The sequence below is a fragment of the Bemisia tabaci genome, chromosome 9, assembly GCF_918797505.1.
Source record: "Bemisia tabaci chromosome 9, PGI_BMITA_v3".
Classification (NCBI taxonomy): domain Eukaryota; kingdom Metazoa; phylum Arthropoda; class Insecta; order Hemiptera; family Aleyrodidae; genus Bemisia; species Bemisia tabaci.
This window is the reverse complement of record NC_092801.1, coordinates 29517433-29544768: the sequence shown is the minus strand read 5'-3', so window position 1 is coordinate 29544768 and position 27336 is coordinate 29517433. Positions and strand designations below refer to the sequence as shown.

Genomic DNA, 27336 nt, shown 5'->3' with positions numbered 1-27336 from the left:
ACCATGGAATTCCATGAAAAATTTTTAGCAGGGACGGAAGCGCGATAAGAGCGACATGTTAATAGTATGAGCGATAATGATTTTTTTTTCATGCATGCTAATATTTCTTGGAAGCGTTAGCCTTTTTGACGCAATAAAATCAGATTGCTTATGAGAATGACAATAAAAATGTCGTGGTTAAACTTAAAAGACTTGATATCAAAAACGCTTAACTTTTATTTTAGGTTGTAACCGAGTCTACAATATATGACGGAGACTTAATTGGTGTTAACACGATTGGTCTAACCGGTCACTTTGGTCATCTACTTCTGAGAGCAAATCCCAGGTGAGTTGCAACATCACTTAATGTATGACCTGTATTTTGAGACTCTTGCTTCGACTTTGAAAATTGGATGCAAATATTTCTACCAAAGGGCTACTTTTTTATCATACGAAAAACATTGCAGCACGGTCATCCATAGTTTGGACCTCTTATATTCTCTCTCTTGATTTCCCTGACTTTTTGCTTGCACAACGCCGCAATGTGTCCGATGCTAAGTCGATCTTAAAAAAAATAGAGGGTACTTAAAATCTCTGACTTTTTTAAAAAAATAATTTACTGCAAAGTGACGAAAAATCAGGGAAAAAGACGAACAACACATATGATTGCATCACTGATACGAAATATAATATTTCAGTGATGCAACATTAAACTTCAAAGAGTGTAAATTGAAGCATCGCCGGTGAAAAGTCGTCGCTGAAAACTTTGCATCGTATGTGTAATCATGAAATGCGCAAAATACAAAAACTTATAAAAAAATGAGTACTTGATTTTTTGAGTGAAGGTTCCAAGAAAGTGTAAAATTCATTAAGTGTGTTGAAAAACTTTTTTTTTATCTTTTTAAATCAAGTTTTAGTCAGGCAGCAAATGAAGACACCCGATCTAGAAATCAGAGCAAAGTAATTCAGTTTCTTCTTCATTTTAATTTCTTCATTAACTCTCAAAAAATAGAACACCGAAAAATGATTAAAACCATTTGCAGGAAATCCTCAACAACGGTGATCGAAGAAACGCTACCGCAAATCATTCTGTTATCCTCCCGTACAGAGTCGGGGATGGAGGATATCATGACAAGAGTCAGAAAGACAAAAATTACCCCAGAATTTGCCTCTTTAGCGAATGGAGTATTCAGTCAAGAGATACAGAACCACATGTATAGAGGATATGGGATTGTGTCATCAGATAGCGCCAACGTCACGATAAAATCTCAGGTAAATAAGAAATTCGAGATACTTAATAATGATATGATTATGATAGATAATGAAGGAGGCGTATGCTCCCCCGTTTGCTCGAAAAAAAGGAAGAAGAAAACTGAAAGAAAGAAAGGAAGTAGTGGTAGTAGTAAAGGTGTATTTTAAATAGGTGCTTCAGCATCTATATGTCCATTAACACCCCTGTGATTAGATTACAAAGGAAAGAGCTTTGTTATGAAGAAGGAAGGAAGGAACGGAGGAAAGAATAAGGGAGGACGTTTATATTTTGTATTCACGAAAAAACTGACTCAGAGTGCATGTCAGATCCTTTAAAATTTCGAGAATTTTAATAGGGAAGCCTAATGGACCCCCTTCCCTCCGATTTGAAGTGCATGATTCCGCCTATGTCCAAGCCATGAGCGTACTTTTTTCATGAGCAAGCATTCTTACAAAAACTAAATACTATGGAAAAACTCATGACAATTTTTCCAGAGAGCTGACGGAGACCAGAGGCCAATCTGGTGGGTATTCTCGGGCATGGGTTCCCAATGGAACACCATGGGTTCTCAGCTGATGCACATTCCAATCTTCCGCGATACTATAGACAGGTGTGACAAAGTTCTCGCACCACATGGCGTAGACGTCAAGTATATAATAACGACCGAAGATAAGGACATCTTTGACAATATTTTGAACGCTTTTGTTGGTATTACGGCCGTTCAGGTGAGCCATGAGGATCATTGGAGCTTCAACTTTCCCGATTAAATCTGTTTTAATCTAATTTTTTCAATACGATTGTATGTTAAAGGACGCTTTGAAACTATGTATTCATTAAATCTGAGATTTCTCAGCTATATGAATTGAGAATGAATGAATGCAGTAGGTAAACGGGTATGTGACTGAACAGTAAAATATGTCACGAGCTTGCATGAACCCATTTCTTGAAAAAATATAATCCTCTTGGAATTCCAAAGTTCTTAATTTTTCGTTTATCAAAGAGTTTGAGTCCTTTAAGAGTGTCTTTGTAAAAAATCGTCACAGCACACTTCTTCAAGGGGATGGGTCAATTTTTTGCGTAAGGTGTGAAGTTAAAAATACATTTTTAGACTTGCGAAATACACTAATTGTGATTTTTCGACCAGTTTTGAGGAATTATAACTCTTATTTTTGCTCAAACTGAAGTTCGTAACTGACACATTTTCATACACAACTACGTGTTTTCATGAAATACTTCTAGTTATTTGGTCTTTTAACGACATCCAAATTTCAAATGACAAAAAGTTCTTTGAGAAACATTTCAAAGAAAGTATTTAGTGAAAAATGCGCTGTAAGAGTGTAATGGCACTTTGTTGGTTCTAGATAGGATTGACTGAAATATTACGAGCACTGAAGTTGGAGCCTGCAGGAATGGTTGGTCATTCTGTGGGAGAATTGGGGTGCGCTTACGCCGATGGCTGCCTGACCCTCGAACAGACTATTTTAGCCGCGCATGCGCGTGGTAAAGCATCACGAGAAGCAACCCTCATCAAAGGAATGATGGCTGCCATTGGTACGTCACAACCATTGAAAATGTTAATGCCCAAGCACAATTGAATCTCTCACGTCGAAAACAACCTATCTCAAAAAAATGATATTTTTCAAGAGACAATAAAAACTGCGTAGCAGCCAAAAGAAGGAGTGTTCCTACGCAAAAAATGGACAATCTTTCAGTTCGAAAACGACTCAACTCGGGTTGGGTCGTACCCAAGTACCCGAGTTGGGTCGTTTTCGAACTGAAAGATTCAATTCTACTCGTGATAATCACCCACTATGCATAAGCGGTGGAAAACTTATATTTATCCATTTCCAAGCTTCCTTGAATTATTGATCTGGTTCATTAAAAAAATAAACCAATGAGATAAATACGATTTGGTAATAATAACATACATTCTAGTCTTCCGAGTTTGGAAACGGTCTAATCTTTGGTCTCGGTTCACTATATGGTCCACAACTCAAGAATAGGAAGAAATAATTCGGATAATGACTGAAAGATCACGAAAGTTTCGCAACTGATGTTTCTTGAGTGTCTAATTTCGAATTTGATGTCAAATTGCCTAGTACATTTTAACACCCTTACCTATTAATTGTGGGCAAGTTTATGGCACACTGCGGCGCGGCGTGCTGCCAGCTCGGAAAGCCCACTGACGCCTACAAACCTAAAGGGATACTTCAAGCATTGCGCAATGCGTGAAGTATCCACTTGGGTTTGTAGGCGCTAGTGCGCGTTTTGCGCTAGCAACACGCCACGGCTCTCCCGTGCGAGTGGTGAACGATTTCTTGCGGGGAGAGCTCCCTGGCGGAGAAACTCGTGTATCGGGTACATTTTTTCTAAATATTTTTTTTTAAATTTTCGACTTCTAAAATTACGCTCTGGTCGTGTGAAGTAATTATTGAACGTGTAATAATAAAAGGCGGGTCGTGCGCTCATGAAATTCTCCCCTGTGCTCTGTCGGTCAAGACCGCAAAGTCGTTGAAATTCAAATTTCTCGCCATAGCTGTAGCGGTGGGAGCCAAAATCCAAGTTTTGTCCGATATAGTTAGGAAGAGCACACCTACGTTTCACTTACCTTGATTCATTGACCACTATTTTTTACCATAAAATTAAGTACAAAATTTAGTGTGTAGTCAGTAGAGAGTAGTTTAGTACAAAAAAAGAGTGTTGAAACAATTTTAATATTGGTATTATCATCTACAAATAGGGATGAGTTACGGAGATATCGTAAAGCAACTACCAGAATCCATTGACGTTGCATGTAGAAATTCGAACTCAAGCTGCACGATATCCGGCCCTGCAGCGGACGTCGAGAAATTCGTCTCCGAATTGACCTCGCAGAAAGTTTTTGCACGAAGTGTCAACGTTGCAAATATTGCATACCATTCTCGATACATTCAACCTGCCGCACCGGTCTTACTTAAATATCTGAAAGAGGTGAGAAATTTAGCAAGGTATAATTCATTCGACTTTAAGTAGTCTCAGAGTATTAATGAAAAAAAATGAGTTGAATTCACTGTCGGCAAAGCGCGGCATTGTGTAGCCGCTCTTGCTGATTCTCAATGTCTGAAACACAAAATAGAAATTAAAGCCGCATAGCCATTATGACGCAATCACACGCTGAATTTAGCAGCTGAATGCGGAAGTCAACAGTCATCGCCCAACGGCTGAAATTTCGCAAATTCGAGTTATTTTCATCCAGATGTATATAAAATATACTCGAATAGTTCAGACAAATCCAACATTAGTCCGATGGTTGCTGAGAATCGTTGCTGAATTTTGCGCGTTACGCGCAAAATTCAGGCATCGGACCGATGACTTCCACATTCAAGCTACATTCAGCTTCCTTATTCAGCGTGTGATTGCGGCATTAGCGAAACAAATACTGATTAGCCCCTATGATTTCCGAGTATTTTAAGAAAATCATGTCTGTGACTAAACGCTAAATTCCAGTGGCCTTAGACGAGAGTGAAAAGTAAAATTTGTTTTTACGGCCAGGATAAATATCACTGACCCTCGGTTAAAATAAATAAAATAAAAACAGAACCTAGCTTTCAATTTTGACTTTTTAAAAGTACTATTGGGCGTATTTCTGCCAAGCGGAACTACGTGCATTGAGACTTGAGCCCTGAAACCCTTAAGAATATGTGCATAACAGGGCTCACGTCATAATGCACATAGTTCCGTTTGATACACGGGAAAAAAGTGTCACGGGTTATCCCCTAAAATTGTGGTGCTACCCCAATTTGTTTGATGATATGGACGTTTCCAATTAATTTTGGTAGCACTGCAACTTAAGTTGGGGTAGTACCGCAAAATTGGGTTCAGTAGCCTTATTTGTCGGGATACTACCACAATTAATCGGGGTATTACCACAATTAATTGGGAATGTCCATATCATCAAACAGTTGGGACTTAACCCCTACCTCTTTTTTTTCCGTGTAGAAATACGTTCAATGACTAAAACGACTAAAATGACTAAAATTGATTGAAATTCTTCAGGTTATTCCAGAAAACACCGCAAGGTCAGAAAAATGGATCAGTAGCTCCATTCCTAAGGAGAACTGGGGCTCCGAATTAGCCACCTACAGTTCTCCGGAGTACCACACAAACAATCTGCTGAGCCCAGTTCTTTTCGAAGATACCATCAAGTCAATACCATCGAATGCGATTTTAATCGAGATCGCACCTCATGGATTGCTCCAGGCCATCCTAAAACGTGCCATGCCAAAAAAAGTCACTAATGTTCCTCTCACCCTCAGATCTAGCCCGGATGGTGTCACATTCCTCCTGGAGGCTATTGGACAGTAAGCTATCTCCACTCATACGATACATTTATAGTATAGACCTTTTTTTGATGCAAAGAAATGTTTCTAAAAAGGAGAAAGTTATCATTCTTACTAGGTCTAATCCTTTCTACCAACAAATTTAACTGTTAAATCCAAAAACTTATACTTTTGTTGGGACCGGATTATAAATTACTTCTCGTTTAAATCAAACGAACGAAACGCTCTCAAACCAATTTTTCCGGAGTAGCGTATTTTGAAAATAAATAAAAATGAAAGGCAGTCCTGCAATTTGTGGTGTTGTTACTTAGATTGTGGTTGACACCGTCCAGATATAAATTGGACGTATTTCAGCCAAACGGAACAATGTGCATTTAGACATGAGCCGTGAGACCCATAAGAACATATGCATAACAGGGCTCACGTCATTATGCTCACAGTCCGTTTGACAGAAATAAGTCCAATCATAATTTGGCAGTCATAAAAGTTGAAGCACTCCATCTCAATGTTCAGTATAGGTTATTGATATGTTAAAGGTTGTACCTGCTTGGATGTAAACTAGACGTATCAGCTCTATATCCGCCAGTCCAATTCCCTGTGCCGCAAGACACGCCCAGTCTTCAGCCCTTCGTCACATGGGATCATTCAGAGACGTACGGTCTACCCTCCTACATGGTAACTGATTTCGCGAGCACTTAGACCGAGGAAAGAGGAAATAGAGGGAAAAAATTGGACTTTCTCAGAAACGACAAATTTACTCTAATAAGAAATTTTTACAATTCAATTGGACGTATACTTGGATTGCATTTTGCAAAAAGGAACCACTAGCATTGCGATGATGCTAATATTGTGCAACTTCATCTTTTGCAATAAAATTGCGGAAATTGAGAAAAACTATGAAATTTAGATGGTAATTTTTGTCTTAAAATTACAGTTTTTAGCGAGTAAAATAGAAACTATTAATGGATAATCGGGTTTTTCCTCCAAGACAAAAGAAGTTGCACAATCTTAGCAACATTGCAATGCTAGTGGCTCCTTTTTGCAAAATGCAATCCACTTATCAAACAGAACTATGTGTAGGCGGAAAAGATGGGGTATGCTCGTTAGTACTCGGGCCATAAGAATTAATGGGAAGTATAAAGCGCCAGTGACGAAGCCGTCGTCGCGGCTCCTCGTGGTGGGCATTAACTCATGAGCCCTGACCACAACGCTCAAGACACATTCCCATGGCTCATGGATGCCACAGTCAGTTGGTTCACAATTCCTTTTGCTGAATTGGAAAAGCGGGATTTTACATTCTGTCAAACGGAACTAATGTGCAACGTGTATGAGCCATGGGCATGTGTCTAGAGCGTTGTGGACAGGGCTCATGAGTTGTTGCGGATCATTCTGAGCTACGGCGCACAGTGGATCAAATCAATAGGAGAGGTCGGGCAGAATTTGGAAACTTTAAACGCTTTTAACTACGTTTATACAAAACTTTGAGGTTCTAGAAGTGGTTTCATTGGTTTTCTCGTGAAATTTTCTTCTAATAGCACCCCTTGAACTTTAAAATGTGACAAAATGAAGATCAAAATTTGCAGTTCTAGTCAAAAAGTTCATGTCCAACCTCTCTAATTGACTCGATCCACTGTGCGGCGGCGGCTTCGTCACTGGGGCATTATATGTCCCATTCATTCTTAATGCCCGAGTACTAACAAGAATACCCAATCTCTCATCATTTTCATAGCATGCATGTACCGAGAAAACCAATCAAAATCACCAAGCTTACTTGTGGTTATTCAAATTATTTTTTTGCTTTTTTCTAAACTCGTAGTTTTTTCCCTTGGTTATTTTTTTTTTCCACCGAATGAAATTCTAGACAAGTGACAGTCAATGAGATAGCTTTTTAATCAGCGATTTGGCATTCCTGCGATTTTGACAGTCTCTATTTGCCTCCTATCCTTTTAGAGTTTCGTATCCTACGTCACTCTTTTTTGGAGTAACAGGATTTTTCTTCTCAGCTCTGCGTTGATATCCTCATAAAAAATTTAGTGAAAATAGCGATATGAAAGGCTCGTTTTTTGATAAATTCCCAGTCAATGACAAATTTACCACCTGCCAATAAAATTTCAGCATGGTCAATTGTTATTCTTATTTACTGTCTTCTTTAAATTTAAAAACAGACACACGAGCACAAGAGCACCTCAGCAATTTCAGAAAAATGTTATTCTGTGAAAGATATAAAGAATTTATTAAAGATCTACAAGAAAAATGATACTCCCATCTCCTGCCTTTCCTTCATCTTGGTAAGCTGTTTTAAAGTTTTAATTATTTTTTCCCATAAGTTTAAATTTGATTTAGATTTATAATGCAGATAGAAATAATTAACATAACAAGTTCAGTATAATTCAGTTACACACATGTACAAAAAAAGTTTAATTCATGATGGGTTTGAGGTCAGCAAATTTAATTCAACGTTAAAGCGCTGAAACTTGAGTTTTCGATTTTTTAATGTATCTGAACCTGATTTCGAGTTTTAGGCCATTAGAACTGATTAGCTCGATTTCTCTCATAGAAACCAAATACAAGTTTAAGGTCCACGAGATTTTCTTTACAATTATAAAAAAGGTTAAATATAAGCCAACTCAGAGGATACAATTAATTTTTTGGAACTATCATAATTATTATCTGAGTAGAGTAAGAACATTACAGCAACTTTAAATTTATTTCGCCATTTTTACTTTTTTTTTGGAGATTGCAATTTTTAAAGGTACAGGATCAGAATGTTTTGTTCTAAGAAGATGAGTTCACATAAAGAGAAAGCTGATGTATCATCGCCAATTCTTTCAGTAATGGCAAATTTTTGAAACCCTGAAATAAAATGTCTTTTTTTTCGTTTTCCAGACTGAAGTGTGGAAAATCTTTGGAGCTATAGAAAAGCAGGAATTTAAAAGCCTTCCTGTTGCCATTGACAACATTCAGATTTATTCAGAGCCGCATTTATCAGTCGAAGGTAATACAACCCAATACCCGAATTCCGTAGAAACATTTATTTTTAAAAAAATTATCAGAAAGATCGAGAGAAGAGAGGAAATTTTCAAAAGTAAGGATGAATTCTCAGAGGTAAAGAGATACCCATCAATCATTTTTTATTTTTTTTTTTTTTGACCTTTTTGCCATGGCCTAACTTCAAGGGATTAAGGGCCTTTACAGTAATATTTTAAGGGCCTTTAAAGTAATATGATCAATCCTATTGAAGCCTCTTCTCGCCACAAATTAAGATAATTGCGTAATCGGTCTACATTTGACTGTCTGCCCAATCATTTGATAAAATGCCTGATTCGAATACTTGTCTGCTATAAATAAAAACGCGATTGGTCTACTGATTTTATTTGTAATTAAATATTCTTGCTGAGAAGCCTTAGTCGTATGAAATGTTCAAATTTCAGGTTCCAGTCAAGTTTGGATTCAAATCTTGCGGGGCAGTGGTGAATTCATTGTGTTCCAAGATTTTCTGGACGATAAACCAAACGAATTAACAAACGATGAGCCCGAAACCAGTAGTGCGAATCAAGAAGTTGTGCTCATGACGGGAAGAATCAGGATATGGGAACGCGGATCGCAACGTGATAAATTCCCGACCAACAACGAGATTCATCCGACCCTCAACGGTGACGACTCTTACGGACGATTCCTTGATTTCCTGGAATCGGCCGGTGGCCTGCAGGCAAAATCAATAACTGATATTCATACGTGCTCGAAAGGCAAGTTCAATGCTCCCAACTGTTATTCTATTAATATTCTAAAATCGGGTTTTTTCTTTTACACGATTCGATGCGCTAATTTTTTTTTTTAGAAACAACTTTTTTGAAATTCGATGATTGTGAAAGTCCTATTAGCCCTGTAAAAGAATATTAACAAGACCTTATGCTTCAATTTTGGTCGAGCATTTCCGGTCTTTTACCGAACTTTTTCCGTCCTTCGTTGATTTCACTAACGTATTCAGAATGAAGAAAAAAAAAAAAATCATCATTAGTGAAATTATTTAGTACCTAAAAGAAAAACGGCCACGCTCGAGAATAATTATTGAGGAACGTTGGCACGAAAACTCATTTTTTAAAGATTTGAACTAAAAAGTACTGTTTTAATGAACCATTAATATAGGTTGAAAATTTGGAAAAGCAATTGTGAACATATTTCAAGCTTTAAGAATACTGTTATCCTTTTAATCATGAGCTACTAAAATTATTAGTATATTACAACATCATGCTAGAAAAACTTGGTGTGTACTAACTTCTATTACTTTTAGTCTTTATCGGAAAAAGAGGCTAATTTGAGTTTTTAGCACCACTCATTGAAAAGTGTTCTAATGGAAATTCTTTCTTACAAACTTCCTTTTTTTCTCACCTTTTTAGGCTTGTTGGGAAAAATTAAAATAAACTCAGACTGGACAATTTACTTAGACACACTACTGAACCTGAATACAATGTGGAATGCTAAGGCCACCGAGCAGTTACCAAGACCTGCCTCAATTCAATCTATACAGCTTGATCCTGAACTAGTTGAAAAACTACAGAAAGGTAAAAGGTTAATAAATCTATACATCACTACATTAATGTCGGAAGCTCAAGCTTGATCGCACTCTCAATGAAGTCGTGTCTTTTTTAATCAATATATTATTCTTACTAGAGTAACATTTAAACCGGAAAGAGCAAGTTTAGTGAAGGAAAAAGAAGCGGAAAAGATCAAATCAAATTTCTGAGCACACAAAATGAGATCCATCACCACCAACGAGAAATGGAAAGTGACGAGTTTTTTCATCGGGTTTGTTATTCGAAAGTATTCCGTATACATATAACTTATTTTCTTCGTGTTTCAGTTCCTGATGTGGAGTTTTTCATGAACACAGCTGTGAATAGCCTTCAATGTATTGGAGTCACAATAAATGGCTTCAAAACTGTCCCAATACCGAAGCCAGTTGAGAAATTGGAAGATGTGCACGCAGAGAGACTTTACTTTGTACCCTATGGTAGTAGTGCGTTCAAGGTAAGGGCTTCGTACTTCATCAGTCTATCGAGGATTATATTTAAAAAATCAAAAAATAAGTTATTTTGAGGTGATCTAAGTGATTTTTTAGAAAACTGTTGGTCAGTATGCAACGAAACAAAAATGAAGAAAAATAAGAAAAATTTACATTAATAAAAACAAACATACATAGACGAATAAGCAAAAAACACATTACGTTGGCAGAAAGTAAGTGATATCGGAAAACCGAAATCATTTTTTCTTTTGGCAAAAAAAGCAATTGTAAAATAACCCTTTAGTGCTTTTTCGGCAGAAGCTTAATAGGACTTGTTGCATTATTGAGCTACAACGAATATAGAGGTAGTAAACTTTGCATTGGTGGGTGAAATTGAACAGGAATCATGTTTCAGCGCATTAAAAATTTTAAAATTCATTTCTTCACGTATCAAATCAGGTTTGCCTGGAGAAAGACGTCAGATAAAACGAACAATTTTTAAATCGTCAGAAATCTTATATCACGCTTTAATTTATATTGTTTTAAGGCATTAATTCACGTTTCATAATCTTTTTTTTTTTTTTTTTTTTTTTTTTTTAAAAGAAATTTTATTTAAATATATCGTAACTACTACAAGTGTTTCTTGTATCTATCTACGTGGCTTAAAACTAAAACTTAACAAACTGCATTAATTTTATATGTTAACGTTAGATAATACTATGATTATCTAAAAGAACAGGAATTGTAAATTCTCTGCCTTCTTTCTTAAATGTATTACATAATCTAAATGAAGGAAAAACAAATGTTTTTAAATGAGAATTTAATGATTTCGCGACCTTAAGTATTACACTGAAAATTTTATTGCTATTTTACAGTATTCATTTTTGATATTTTTAGTTTTTCAAGAGCTATTAACTTTATTATGCCGACAATGTTGCAGAGTTTACACGAATTTTGGCGTGCCAGTTTTCAAATAATGGTTGGAAATTCAGGTAGATCCCAAAATAAATTCAAAATAGCGCTAGATTTCAAAGTAAGTGATACACGTAACGGAAAATCAGCTCCATCGGCTTCTGAAGTACTTACAGATTTTCTTCAGGCCAGCAATGATTTGAATGTAAGTAGTTTCCGCATGCATCTGTACGGCATTCATTGAAACTATAAGCGTACCAATCTCGTTCTTTTAAGTGCTGCAAAGTATGTAAAGAATTTATTCTTTCCTCAAAAGAAGCAAGTCAACGTAAGCTCATCGTTAGTTGAATGAAAGTTAGAAAAGTTGCCTCTGAATCATTCATTATTGCCAATTCATGGCTTTTTTAGCCATTTATGGTCCTTATCATTTGCCAAATTCGAACCCATGGAGATCGAAATGAAAATCAATAAAATTGAAATTTTGACAAGAGCAGATTTTTCGGATTAATATGAAAGGTTCATACATTCTTAATTTACTACAGATAAGTACAATAAATCGTTAATTTAAAACTATTTAAGTATATTTGTTGGAGCAGCATTTTTAGTTCATATTAAACGTTTAATTCGTACAGTTGTTACTTAGTTTCCTGTTGGTTGGTTGCTAATATGCACGTGCGGTGCTTGCATTATTATATAGACCACATTTTGCAATAAGGAGTCACTATTTTCGGCTCATTTTAGAAACAACATATATGCCATTGATTTCTCAATGTAGAAAGGTGCTTTTATGTGAGAGCCAGAGACATTGGTTCCTTATTCCAAAATGTAATCCATATATTTTCTTACGTTCATAGGTGGAAATTGTACCCGCTCACACTTACAAAAATGGCACAAAATGTGGAGTACACCTTTCCTACATTTCTGGTCCACAATGTTTGTCACAATTATCACTTCAGGGAGGCAGTGACGACACCTTCTTCCTTGTTGCGGTGCCAGTCGAAACTCAGATCAAAAATGGTTCAAACACCATCTCAAACTATGGCAAAGATTATGCTGTGTTATACGAACAAGTATTTGGTTCCTTCAGATATGGACTCCTGAAAAAGGTAGGTTTAACAATGATAGAAAATGCCGAGAATGTTAAAAAAAAAAATCGAAATTTTAAACTGCATGTGTAAATCTATCAATTATCAAAGTGTGTTCCTTGTATATTTATTGGTCAGTTCAGACAACTTAAAGTTAGGAAAAATCACTATCAAGACTAAAATCATCAAATAAATTACGAAGAATATTGCTCTGAATCGTGTTAAAAGTTCAGGACTAACTCGTAGAAGCTGGTCAGTACGTATTTTCATAATTTATTGCAAGAGAAAACTCATTTTATTGGAACAAGTAAAAATCTGAGATCCGTATTCAAGACTACTCTTTGAGCGCATCAGATGTGAAAAGGAATTTTAGGAATTACTTCAGACAAAGACGATGGAATATTTCAATTGAAATTATACGTTTCAGGAGCCTGATGATGAACGTGAATTTTTGCTTTCTCTTTCAGAAAATTTCTGGTCGGAAGACAAAAGTTTATCACGTGTCAGAAAATGTATTATCAACTTTGAATGCTCTAAAATCGGAGGTCAAAACTGGGGAAGAGCAATTGGTTTTCGTCGTCAGCAAAACATGCACAAGTCCCGAGGCCATGATCCGTAAAATATTGAGGGAAGCTGGAACAAGGAATTTCAAGTACGTATTCCATGAGTGAACCTTTTCATTTCCATCTCTTATCGGATCAAAAATATAGAACCAATGGTTGTTTTAATTGATGGGCTTAAAGTCATAGGCAATATAGGCAACGCTGGTAAGTTTAGGCGTAAGAGAACAATAATTATGCCATCAGTTTGTATTGCATGCGACAATAACTTCAGATGATTTCCAATACGGATGCAACTATTCGAACTCCACGGATGACCGTGTTGCATACGCCAGAATTGAAGGAGTTTTGACTCTTTGGGCACTCACTGTTTCACCCGCAGCGGTTGGCTGTATTGCAAGGACCCAAAATGACAGCGCTTTTGTAGTGCCAATCAATTGCAAGTGCGACACATACCCTTAGGGAAAAATCCAGTTTGGCATCCCACTAGTAGAGCTTTTACTGTAGTGGGACAAAAAACGAGTAGAATAAAGATATTAGGATAACTTGTGGTAGGAAAACAACTTTTAGGACAAATAAAGGGATTGGAGGACAAGGCGCAAAGGTTCAGTTTTTGAACAAATTGAGCTATTAATGATTTCAATTAAAACTAGTCTTAATGCACATTCTGTGAAAAATTCGCTCCCAAATTCCAATTATTAAGCATCAAAAAGTCCGTTTCATAACTTTCTTTCCGCCATTATAGGAACCATGTGACTTCAACACTTTAAAAACAAATTTTTCGAAATAGTAAAATATGCATTTTCATGGGTTTTTGTCCTCTAGGCCCCTCAAATTACTTAGCAAAAGTTCTTAATTATTTTTTTATTCAATCAAATGAATTTTTAATCCAGAAATCGTTCTGTGACATTTAAATGTAATGCTCAGGTTTTTCTTCTTGCTGGATAACAATGCACCTCCATTCTCTCTTGACGAGAGCATCTATCGAGAACAACTGGAGAGAGATGTATTGATGAACGTACTGAAAAACGGAAAATGGGGCAGTTACCACGGAGTACCGATTTCAAAACTGGTACCTGCAAACGTGGCCCAGATCCTGCCCCACGTTAACCAAGTGTCCGAGGAGGTCAATATTCGATACATCGGTTTAAATCCCACCAGCTCCCAAAATATGACACAGGTACGTACGCTTACAGATCTACCCTACAGACTTACCCTTCTTGAATCTCACAGATAAAAAGACGACCAATTCACGCAAAAAACGTATATTTGGTAGTTACTTCTTCCGCAGAGGAAGATTTTTATGTCAACCAAGATTTTTACCCTTAGTATAGAATTTTGCAGATTTTCTCCTCTTGAATCTACGACTTGAAAAAAAAATACGACCAGTTTACGCAAAAAATGTATTTGATAGTTATAATTGCTGCATAGAGAAAGATGTTTTTTTGTCAACCAAGCATTTTACTCCCATAGTAAAATTTTAGTCGCCCCTACGAAAAACAAATTGCCTCGCTGGACTGTTTCTGGTTGTGGTAGAAGCGTTCGATTTCATCATATGCTATCTTTGCATTTCTGATAAAGCTCTTCTTTTTATAATAATGTATTGTAAAGTAAGCAATTGATATTTCAGCGGTATGTGCTTTTCAGAAATATTTCAGTTACAATAACTCATATTTTTCAAATTCTCTTTATTGATAAGTTGAACTGAACAGCATTTCTGAGAATTTTTGCTGGAATAGTAAAATGTCGGAAGATACAAAAGCAGTGACTTAAGGTCACGCAACATGAGATAGGTCCCTAAAAACTGAGCACATATATAAAGCTATATTTTCATACATTTTATGACGTTTTTGATAATTTTAAAACTTGAAAAATTCACTATTACTTGAAGTTTTGAACACATTCATATCACAGGGATCACCGGCAATTTTGGACTATTCTGGAGTAACACCAGCAGGAGTTCACGTAGTAGGCATTGCGTATAAAAATGAAGGGTTCAAGAACAATATTTGCTTGGACTCGATATTCCAATGGACTGTACCAAAGAATCTTCCATTAGATGAGGCGGCTTCTCTACCGACCGCATATTTAATGGTTTGTATGGATTAATGCTTACATTATTATGTATCACAGTAGCTGAGCCCTAAGTACAGCAGTAGCACTAAGTTTCAAAATGGCGCATTATGATTTTTTAGTTTCCTAAAAAACGGATCTTAAAATTTGTCTGGGTAAAGGTTCGTAAGAATCGGAAAATCAGATTTATTCCTGGACTATATTAAAAAGAAAATAGGTTTTGAACGTTTGAAAATGTCTGCTTACAAAATATGTTTATTTGAAGTTTTCTCATAAGTTTATCGGCATTTTATTAAGTGGAGTAGGAAGTACATTTTCATACACTTCCGTGTAACTATTTCTGTTAATACAACTGTGTCTCTCCAGCTCTGGTTTTTTTTTATTCGAATGCTTTTGGACCACTATGGGCTATATCATTCCACCAATTTGTGCGTGTCCGAAATTTCCAACCTAACACGAGTATCATCTCAGAAATGGACCGCGTTTAACAGAAAGGAACCAAGCCACATCAGCTATTGTCAATTTTAACTGGGCAATTTAATTTTTTACGGGGAAACGTTTGTGCGGATCCCTTTGAAAATGTCAAGGAATTTGCTTCGTACTATGGAGAAAATTCACTGAAATTTGCACGCAAATCCGTAGAAATATTTTCATATAAAAAATTAAATCAGCCAATTAAATTTGGCAAAAGCTGATGTGGCTTGGTTCCTTTCTGTTTAACGTGGTTCAAATCACTTTATACTTATTGGGCAGCCATGAGATTATGAGACCGTTTTCTTTCTCACCTAAATAGGCGCACTCGATCATGGAAGAAAGGATGGCAGTTAGAATAGTAAATGATACGGACGGGACAATGAAAAAGACAGCTTTCATCATAAATGGACAATCGCCTATCGGACTGGCTTTCATATCTCTTTGCATCGAAAAGAATTATGATATTTACACCACCGTCTCTAACGAGACGGCTGCTCAACTTGTGTCTCAGATATTCCCTCAGGTAAGTGTATCTAGATTGAATAAATAGTTGAATAAAGTAAGTTAGAAGATAAACAACAGTCTTCCAAATTCTGTATGAAGACGGTAAAGGCCTAGGATGCGGAATGTCTATGAATTAAATAACTAATTAACTAATTTAGAGGCCTGGAAAAATAAGAGTCTCCCTGATGCACATTAAGCACACGTTAAGCACATCGGATATACCAAAAATATATTTATAAGAAAGATATTATCGCTTATATTTTACACTCGAAACAGTAATTTCCAATTTTTCACTTGCGAGAAAACCAAAGTTAGTCAAATCGGTTATTGTGACGCCATAACTCGATTTCGTAAAAATATACCTCTTTCCTTGATGCACTATCAAACATTTAAGAAAACTAATTCATAACCAAGGAAAGTTATTTCATTGCAACCCCCCCCCCCAAAAAAAAAAAAAAAAAAAAAAAAAAAAAAAAAAAAAAAAAAAAAAAAAAAATATTAGCTCAGTGTCTGAATTAATAAATGAGGAGACTTCGGTTTTCCGATGAGTGGGCAATTTGAATCAGCGATCACCCATAGTGCTAATTTTTATAGTGAGGCGAAGTTCTTAACTTTCTTATGCTGCTAAATCCTCTCTATTCTAATAAAATCATTTTTAAGACATGCGATGGACGGGGCGAGGAAAGGGAGTGAGACGGTCGATGAGCAGGAGTGAGGAAGGGGAGTTCAAAGGTCAGAGTTTTAATAGAGTGGGTCTTTACTTTCAGAGGCCTTTGTTTAGTCATGGGCAGCTGTATGTGGCCCTGTCAAGGTCGTTTTTCTAAGAAGGAATCAAAATTCAGAGTAAGGAGAAAGTCATTTTAGGAATATCGTTTGGCGGGAGATTTTTCTTCGAAAAATCGTTTTGTTATTCAATTAAAATTATTTGCTCATTAACTATACCAACGGGCGATTCCGACGATTTCGCTGGCCGCGAAGCGGCCTTTGACGCAACGCCCCGGGGTTGGGCCCCGTAGCGGCCAGGGGGCAGCGCCCTCTAGTATATTAATAAAAAAAAAATGAATCATGTTCACTACGTATGAAATTGACTTAAATTTCATTTTTCAGATACCGAAATCAAACATCACAAACGACAACTCCGAGGACTTTTACGTTCCGATGATGTTCGGAACCAACGGAGTGGGTCCCGATATAATAGTAAGCGATGCCCCCCGAAAACAGATGCTTACGGCTTGGACCTGCATCGGCAAACATGGCAGTTTTGTCAACCTTAACGAAGAGACGATGCAACACAATGCACCTCTCCCGATGGGCAGGTTTAGCAAAGATACCGGTTACTACGGCTTCAAGCTATCCCAACTGGTGCAGTTACCGAAAGAACGGAAAATTCGACTTCATGCGCTTGTCAGTGAGAGTCTTTCATCGGGACAGATGGTTCACATGCCACACAAATCAGTGGACGTCAATGATCTAAGTCAGTTATCTAGGTATGCTGTTATTGTTGTTGTTGTTGTTGTTGTTGTTGATGATGATGTTGCTGTTTTTAATCTCCTTGTTTTTCATCTTCTTGTTCTTCTTGTTCTTCTTCTTGTTCTTTTTTTCTTCCTCTTCTTATTCATTGTCTTCTTTTTCTTTTTGTTCTGCTGTTTCTTCCTCTCCTTCATCATCATCATCATCATCATCATCTTCTTCTTCTTCTTCTTCTTCTTCTTCTTGGGATTGATGATGATGATGATGATAATTATAATGATGGGCAGAAAAAAGTCAAAAGAGAAAATGAATAATATTAATAACATTTTTTCGAAAAATCGTGAACAAAATATGACGAATGAGTTTGAGATTTAGCATGAGCGATGCGCGTTCAGGATGTGCCTTTACGTAAAAATTCACGGATCTTCAAATTTTTGTTTTCAGAACTGTTGAAATGGTCACAGAACAAGGTGGTAAACTTTTACTAGATGTAGGCTCGAACTATAAAGGCAAAAAGGTCAAAACTCCAGCCTCCGATTTTAATTGTGTCAGTCAGAGTGAATGGATTACTCCCAAAGACTCTCAACTTTCCTCCGTGATTATAAGTATGGCTTTTCTAAAATATGATTCTCACTATTTCTTTTTATTCAAGAGCCTCTGCCTCTCTTGTAACAAACAATGCACCTTCAGTTAGCATCGCATGAAAAGAATACTATACGAGTTTCACCACAACGCCTGGATACAACTATTCGAGCTCCACGGATGGCCATTGGCCATGTTGCATATGCACTAAATCGAAGGCGTTTTGGCACTTTAGGGACTAACTAACTCCATCGCGGCGGCGAGATGAGCTGTATTGCAAGGATCCAAATTACCAGAGGACCTTCAATTCTTCGTTTTTACTACAAATGGTCACTGTACTAAGTTTACATAAGTACTCTAAAGTCTTACTGCACTGGGCAAAGTCGGTTTACATTGTAATCCAGTCTCAGTTTCGCAATGACAGCGAATCGATGAGTCCTTTTCTTTCAGCTTTTTTTCACGGCTGATAATGAGATTGTTATTGCTTCGAAAAAACCCGTTTTTTATTTTTTTATCTTTATTGTTAGCATTTTTTGCATCCTTTCCCCGAATTGAATCTTCATTTTAATCTACAAATCAACCTCAGCACATCGCATTATCAATGGTGAAGCACAAAAGATATTCAGATCCCAAGCGTGTGTGTAACGATTTGTGCCTAAGATATGCCTTTGTATAATGTAAATATTTGTAGACATTCCGTCATTCTGGACCCTCGCCGTGAAGCCGTACCGTGTAGTGGGCGAAGTGGGGAGGACATTGAGGAGTGCCGAGAGTCAAAACGCCTTCAATTCCGTGGTATGCAACACAAACATCCGTGGTGCTCGAATAGTTGCATCTAAACGCTATTATAAGATTCGATCAATGTTTGTCACATATGTTACGAGTCGAGGGTGCTTTGCTTGTCTCTCTTCTACCTTGACTTTATTTAAGCGTCGCCTATTGTGCGGTTGATAAATTTAAATGGTATTTGCTTGCAAACAACCCTCACAAACATATACACTAAAGTTTTGTGCTCGTTCGTCTTTCGGATAGAGAATATTTGATAACACTTGATTAAATCATATTTATTATATAGAGAAAGCTTTTCTTGCCTCCTTTTCTTTAGCTTCAGGAACAAATATTGGCGCAAACGATTCCCTACTTTACCTCAAAACTACCTCAAAAGTGCATCATATCTTAATTTACGCTTTTAGGTTTGCGCTTTTGGAGTTTCACTCCACCCAAAAAATAAGTTTTTTGAAAAGAAGGATGGAATTAATCGCTACAGGGCATAGCTAAAACACTCCGCTGGAATCAATGTGAATCATTTTTGGCTTGGTTTTATAACTTAATTTTCACCAAATTAGAGGTGTAAAAAAAAATCCAAAGATCACTTAATTTTTCTCTGCAATAATTTATCTCTCTGTCGGTCAGGAGCAACGAACTTTAGCGTAAATATAAAACCAACAGATGATTTTTAATTAAATAAAATATTTCAGGCACAACGAACGTAGAAAATTCCTTTACGTGAATTTAAGATCAATTGTGTGTAGGCAGTGTAGTGATAGGATCACTTACGTATGCTTTATTGCAGGTTCAAGCGTGGGAAGAGTGGTAAATTTAGTAGAGTGGTTATTAGAACGTGGCGTGAAGAATATAGTATTATCTACCTCGGATGCAAATGACAACAGAGAGGCAGTGCGAGCGATCAACAATGCCACTTCCAGGCATGAGGCAACCTTACTAATGACGTCAGCAAAGGCCGCCCACACACCCGCTGGCGTGGAGAATATACTAAACCAAGCTAAAAGACTGGGAGAAATCTCAACAATATTCACAGTTGCAATGGTAAATACTCAAAAATTTATTATAATGCCCAATTTGGAAATTAATTTATGAAAACAAACGGACCCTTTTTGTCATACGCGATCATTAACTTAATGTTGTCAGAATGTGGGAAATGTATCGAAAAAAAGGGCTATGATTGATAGCGAAGCTTTTAGGTAATTTTTCAGTGTAGAAAATTTAGCAAGAAATTTAGTAGCAAGTACTTAAAATAGTTAATCAAAGCACTAACTCAAACACATAGATAGATAACATGTGTTTGTTCTCCCTACACAAAGAGAAGACTAATACAAATACGTTATGAAATAACTTGCTACCGAAACTAGAGTATTGGCAGAGAGTGAGAGAGAACCTATTCCTTGATATTATAAAATTAGAGGTGAATTCAAGTATTGCAGGTGAAGGTAGTCCAACTCATCATAGTGGTCAATCATGCTTTTGATCACCTATTTCATAGAATTTACCGTCAATTAGAAAATCTTCCAATGCAATTTAAAGAAAATCAATGAAAAGTCATGGTTAAAAAAGTCAATGGTATATGCTGTTTCTGAACCGGAAAAGTTGGTTTGAGCTTCATGTCCATTGAACCCGAACGAATGGGCCTGTTGCAAACTTTTGCTAGAGCAAAACTAAGAGTTGTTTCTTATAGATAATGCCTCAAAAATCACGATGAGCGCATCGGCAAACTCTGAAATGCACTCATAACTTCACAATCTGCGTAAGAAATTTGCGGTTTTTTGAGCTTCCCGCTTCAAAAACGATACTACGGCACAGGTGAACATTTTGTAAGAGGAGTCGTTCCATCGTCGGCAATAATCATCATAGCCGACGCCAATCCGCCAAAACACGTTTGATGGGACGAGATAACACCTGAACTGGATTAGACCAGATAACAATCGGTGTGTTAACGTTCATATTTTCCACGCCCGAATGGATTGACCTTGAACTCTCCTTGAATTACGCGCGGAACTGCGTGCAAGCGTCGGCCATGATGAATATCGCCGACGATGGAGCGACTCCTCTAACAAAATGTTCACCTACGCCGTAGTATCGTTTTTGAAGCGGGAAGCTTAAAAAAACACAAATTTCTTACGCAGATTGTGAAGTTATGAGTGCATTTCAGACTTTGCCAATGCGCTCATCGTGATTTTTGAGGCATTATCTACAAGAAACAACTCTTATTTTTGCTCTAGCAAAAGTTTGCAACAGGCCCATTGTAGTGATGAGTCTAAATTTTGTAGTTCCTGAAAAGATCTTACATGTTCATCTTGTGTATTTTTTCTCTCTTTCTCCTTAAGCACTCCAGAATGATTCAATTTGATTTCAATTCTTGTCCGAACAGGATACAAAAGACTCCATCTTACCGGTAATTCAGAAGTATATGAAAAATTTTCTTAATAACTACACGCTGATCAATATACAAGGAGAGACGTGGACGCATGAGATCAAAAATATGGTGACGATCATATGTGACGACGATGTGAGCTATTGCGGCGTCCTAAGCCAGGCTTTGACTGATCATAATAAACCAGCTACTTACGTCGTTTCAAGCAGAAGCTCCTGCACGAGAAACGAATCTGGTGAGAAATGATCAAAAAATTTGTTTACCTTACACTTCACACAATATCGGAGATGATTTTCCAAGTGACTGTTTCTCGTGATCTTATTTTTTCAAAAGAAAAAAAAAAAAAGAGGAGGAAAAAAAATTGACAATGATAAATTGAAGTATAGTGTATTTAATCTAATAGTAATGCCGTAATTTATGCACGAATTTAAAAATTACGGTCAGTAACTCACTTTTTCAGCACTGCAGTACGTAATGATTTGAATTTGTCCTTGACTATTTAGACGGACTGCTCTTTGGAGTAGGAAAATGAGTTATTCGGATCCAAATTGTTGTTCTTCAGATTTCATCCTTCAGACTCTTTAATAAACCTAAAAAAACTTAGATTACAAACATTTAATGCAGACATCGTTCAAATAAGTGCATGCTAATTTCGTCGGGATACATCATGTTTCACACCGGTGACCACCGTTTCCTGAAACATAGATGGTCTATTTATAATTTTATTGTGAGCTTTATTGTTGAACCGTCATATTTTAGAGAGTTCTGGGTGAGAAACTTCAGAATTAGGTGTAAATCAACATGGTTGTTTTACAAATTCAAGCTGAACCGTCGGAAAAATAGTTTTTCATGATTCGTCAAATAAGTTGGTTTTTTTTTCTAATCATCATTTTTATACTTTCTTCAACAGTCGTCGGTGTGAAAGAGTCGATGACAGACTATCTACCCTCTTCCTTACAAGAATTAGAAGAAATAGGAGAATCTTTAAGTCACTGGGACTCCAGATTGAGCTCGCAGATTCCTGCTACATTCATACAAACTACATCCTTAGCGACCAACATGCCATACAAACATGGAGATGTCCTTCCTGTGTTCATCATCCCGGCTTTTTGTGAAACGCAGCTGAGACCGCTACTTTCCAAATTCATGTACCCCTGCTACAGTGCTCACACACGTCCGGAAGCAAATTCACCACAACAAATTGCAGAGCATCTTTTCTCGGTTAGGGAATTGTTTTAATATTTCATAATATAAGATTCACTTTGAATTGTGAATTTAGTTTAGCATGAATTGGATTACATTTTGCAATAAGGAACCACTATCTCTGTCTCTTCCGTAAAAGCACCTACCTGCATAGGGAAACTAATGGCGTATCTGTTGTTCTTAAAATGAGCCAGAAATAGTGGTTCCTTATTGCAAAATGCGATCCAATTATGGATACAGTAGACTTTGACTCCTCAGAGAGTAAGAAACTTCAAATACGGGGACCAAAAGCGTTTATTTCGAGCTACATTTCAAAAATATTATAAAAAGCACTTTTTCTAGTGGTAAACTGTGCTACCATGCGAAGGAAGGATTCCGTATTTGCCCTTAGGTGCCGCCAAATCTCTTTCAATAAAAGACGCATTTTCAGAAATAATTTTGAAAATTGTGTGTTCCAATCCCTTACAGGATTTTATTCAGAATTTAATTCGGAGTACAGGGACATTTTAAGGCATAACGTGCATAACTTCCTTCAAGAATAAAAGCTTTACAAAGAGAAATTTGGCAACCTCTGGGGCCTCATAAAGCGTTTTTCCTTAGCACGGCAGTGTAGTATAGTAAAGTCACAACCTCACTTTGATTGTATTCCGATGTTGGAAACTTTCACCTGAGGATTATAACTTAACTCGTAAATGGGTACATGTTTCATACTCGTACTTATTTCAGCAAATTTTTGAAAAAAATCTTGACTAAAATTTACAAACAAGTTCAAAATATGTTGAGCCATTCTCAAGTAAACAAGTACAGTTTTTATGTGAAATTCTGCAAGTTGCAATGCAATTTAATCTTTCTGACTCTTATCTGTTCAAATACTTAGTGCAGTACTACCATCTTATTATGGTTTATTTCTGCTTTTCTCGCAGTCTATGACGAAAATCCAAACGAAAGGACCTTACACGATAGTGGCAGAGACGTGGAGTGGAGGAGTAGCGATGCTCCTCGCAAATCTTCTGTCTGATTTCGACCGTGAAGTATCCCTCTTTTTGTTACAAGGATTTCCGAGAAAGATGTATTCTCTGTTACCTCAAGAGAAATCTATAGCTGATTGCCTGTTGGAGGTTTTGTTAGAACTAATTGAAAAAGTGAGTACATTGTCGTAATTTTTATGACCAATTGTTTTCTCATTTCGTCATGGAGAATATTTGTCTAAAATTTGGTAAATTGCGAGTTTCAGTGGAAACTCTCGAGTGAACTGAACACGAGGATACCCGTGATTTATAAATTGAATAATTATTGGAGGAGATATGACAAAATAACCTAATCTGCTAAAATATATCCGTTTAAATGGGAAATGCCGCCAGATGACGTCATTAGGCGGTACAATTTTTCACTTTTGAATATATTTTCGTACTATTTTCTTTATCAGAAAAATATTATAAAAATTACTGAAAAATCAGCTCTTTAGGCACTTTTAGATGAAGCAATCAAAAATTTGCACGCAATCTCTCCACTGTGAAACTGATTTTTTCAAAAAACAAACACACACACACCCTCACACACAAATGCCTATTATGTCACAATCATTTCACAGTAATTAATTCAATATTATGAAATTTATGGAGTTTTGCACTTTCTTTTTTTCCATTCAGGATACTCCGAGCAAAACCAAAGATCTCAATGGTACTAGAGGGATTGAAACAGCAATGCAACTGATATCGAATAAATTCAACAGAAGTTTTGTCACACGGGCGTTACAAACTATTGAACGGAATTTAGAACTCGTAAAGAGTCTCTCAAATCGGAAGATTTCTTTACAGAGTGCTTTAGTTCTTATGGAAGTAAGCCAGATCTGCAAGCTGACATCTGATGAAGTTGAAGAGGTATGTTTGTAGCTAATAATTTATCCAACCTTATACACAATAGTAAGATTATTATCCGTCAAGTTAAAGAAGAAAAAGATTGTGCATACAGAGACAGATATTATAAAGCTACGCGATTTTTTTTTGATTGGATGGAAGTTTTCACTACCTTTACTTTTGTTTCCTTGGCATATTCATAGAAAAACGAAAAATTGTTGATCATGGTGAAATTTATGCCCCAATTTTTATTTACAAATCAAATTTTTATTTTATTTTTTAACCATTCTACATGAAAATAACCCACGCAGAATGTGCATAAACCTCATTGTTTCAGCGAGAAATATAGCGCTGACTCCGCAAGATAGAGAAATCGCGCCAAGCACAGTGTTGTCGTTGTGAAACTCATATTAGCGCCTACAAGACTGTATGAATACTTCACGCATTGCGCGTATTCCACCGTACGCGCTTAGCGCATATCAGCGCCTACAAGACTGCATGAATACTTCACGCATTGCGCGTACACTACCTTGCACGCTTCACGGCTTCAATCGTTGAATATTCGTGATTGCTCGGAGTTGGACCTACCGTTCGCAGTGTAGACCATTTCCGAAATTCCGACCCGTGCGCACCGCGAGCCTGCGATCCTGGGATAGAAGGACATTAATTCAGCTCCGAAAACAATGAGGCATAATTGAACGTATTTCTACCAAACGGAGCTATGTGCATCAAGATATGAGCCCTGAGACTCATAAAAGTATATGCGTAAGAAAGCTCACGTCATAATACACATAGTTCCGTTTGACAGAGATGCGTCCAATTATGGAGACCGAATGAATTGTTACTCCAAACAGAGGTGGATCCAGCAATTTGGCAACACTGGATTGCCTCCATTTAAACGTATGCTAAATACTCGATTCTTATCAGAGCACCTGGCCTCTCCAAGAATCGATACATTTCCGTAGGTTTACATGGAGAAACTATAATGTTGCCAATTTGCTGGATCCGGCGATGATTGCAAAGGTAACATTGTAACTGCGACTAGAAAAGTAGGTACTTCCAGGACTCCATTATGAGCACTGTAGGCTCAAATATTATTTTTTCCTCGTGTGGGGTTTCTCATTGTGAAAAATCCACAGTTTTCGAAGTTACAGGCAAGGGTCATAAATAGTGCGAATCAAACCGAAATAATTTTTTTGGGTGTATATTTTGAGAATGACACATGCCTACTTTTGATTTCCCCATAAATATAGGTGCTTTTATGAAAGTAAATTCCTACAGATCTCGATTCGGGTCTATGGGATTAATTAGACCGCGTTAGAGTAGAACGGAACCAAACCACATCAGCTATTGCCAAATTTTACTAAGCAATTTAATTTTTTACATGAAAATGGTTGTGCGGATTTGTGCACTCATTTGAGTGAATTTTTTGCATACTACGAGGCAAATTCCCTAAAATTTGTAAAGAAATCCGTACAAACGACCTTTTATAAAAAAAAATTATATTACTCGGGTTAAATGTATCAATAGCTGGTGTGGCTTGGTTCCTTTCTGCTAAACGCGGTTCAGTTGTCATGTTGTCTCTAAAAGGACATTTTCACCTCCCACATGAATTTTTGAGGAAGTGCGTACAACAACGTGCGTATTGTTGTTCGCAACAATTATAAATGAGCAAATAAAAAGTATGAGAACGGTCTTGCTCTTATACTTGTTATAGAAAATACTCAAAGAAATAATGTACATTTACGGATACAGATAAAAAGTTACGACTTTTCATTTCAACGAAGAATCACATACGTGGTTAAGTTTATGAGGGAATAATCACTATTGCTCACATCATAACGTTTTTTGAACACTAATCTGCTCAAACGGTTTATACCTTTTGACAATGGATACTCACGGACAATTACACTCAAATGATTCAGTTCAATATGTTAAAACGTGCATATGTTTTTAACAGGTGTCAAAGAACTTCCAGCTGGTCAAAATCGACTGTGGAAACCACAAAGAGATGATTTCACATCCCCGGACTGCGAAGTTGATTGCAGAGAAAGCACCATTTTCTTGGTGACGTGTGACTCTCAACATAAAATGACAAGACACAGAGATTTCATTAGGAGCTGAATAGACTGGAATATGACTATAATAAGCATCGCATAGGTAGCAGACATCAGGATGATATGTTATTGTCAAAATGTCGCTCTCAGGAAACAATGGAGAATTCGCAAATAGCTAAACTTTGATGAATTCCCTTCATCCGCACTGATAGTAAAATGGATTAAATATACACTACTGAGTAAACTCAGCAAAAAATTATTCTCAATTTTTCAGTTGAACAATTACTGCACGAGTTATGTCGGGTTAATCAAGTCTGTAAAATGCACCCGTTTTTGTAGAAAACTCAGCTTTACATGAAGTTGAAGAGCGGCAAATTTTCTCTGTTTAAATTCGATTTTCCTTCAATTTTCCATATCAGAAAATAATAAAGAAAAATACTGTGTATTTGGTTGATCCAGTAGTTTCATATGAAGTAACCACATTTTCTCGTGCAAATTTTCCATTGGCTCATAAATAAAGTAGAATTGTAATTTTTCCATGAATATATTTTTTGTACAAAGATTTCATGGATTTCCTAATATTTCTTGTTTTTTTTTGTACGTAAAATTTAGACTCACGAGGTGTACATAAACATAATGTATGTCTTCAAATATTTCACTTAAACATCAAATCATTTGTGTAATACAGAGGATAAGCTACTCTACTTTGTACGATACACATAATTTCCCTCTGTTTTTCTTATTTTTCAAAATAAAAAATATAGAGGACAGAAAATGTACGTTATTTATGTATATTGTGGGATTCATGTTTCAAAGCTCAGCTTTAATTCACGAAAATA

At 36.7% G+C, this 27336-nt stretch overlaps 2 protein-coding genes across 2 annotated transcripts in view; both read left to right on the top strand.

The window, feature by feature from the left end:
- LOC140223769 (fatty acid synthase-like) overlaps window positions 1-9825 on the top strand; it is a 27513-nt gene extending 17688 nt beyond the window's left edge. Inside the window, exons 8-18 of the mRNA XM_072304714.1 lie at window positions 225-325; window positions 1023-1251; window positions 1726-1956; window positions 2593-2782; window positions 3972-4201; window positions 5267-5571; window positions 6087-6225; window positions 7716-7838; window positions 8437-8545; window positions 8982-9296; window positions 9785-9825. Of these exons, the coding sequence (XP_072160815.1) occupies window positions 225-325; window positions 1023-1251; window positions 1726-1956; window positions 2593-2782; window positions 3972-4201; window positions 5267-5571; window positions 6087-6225; window positions 7716-7838; window positions 8437-8545; window positions 8982-9296; window positions 9785-9825 (2013 nt within the window). The remainder of the gene's footprint in view (window positions 1-224; window positions 326-1022; window positions 1252-1725; window positions 1957-2592; window positions 2783-3971; window positions 4202-5266; window positions 5572-6086; window positions 6226-7715; window positions 7839-8436; window positions 8546-8981; window positions 9297-9784) is intronic.
- Window positions 9765-27336, top strand: LOC109030430 (uncharacterized). Its single transcript, XM_072304124.1, has 16 exons — window positions 9765-10112; window positions 10412-10578; window positions 11493-11669; window positions 12319-12570; window positions 13017-13201; window positions 14037-14289; window positions 15024-15203; window positions 15976-16179; window positions 17268-17647; window positions 18075-18235; window positions 19786-20039; window positions 21379-21616; window positions 22292-22602; window positions 23508-23726; window positions 24234-24464; window positions 26401-27336. Exons 1-16 carry the CDS (start codon window positions 9902-9904, stop codon window positions 26509-26511), a joined length of 3534 nt encoding a protein of 1177 aa, XP_072160225.1. The 5' UTR covers window positions 9765-9901; the 3' UTR covers window positions 26512-27336.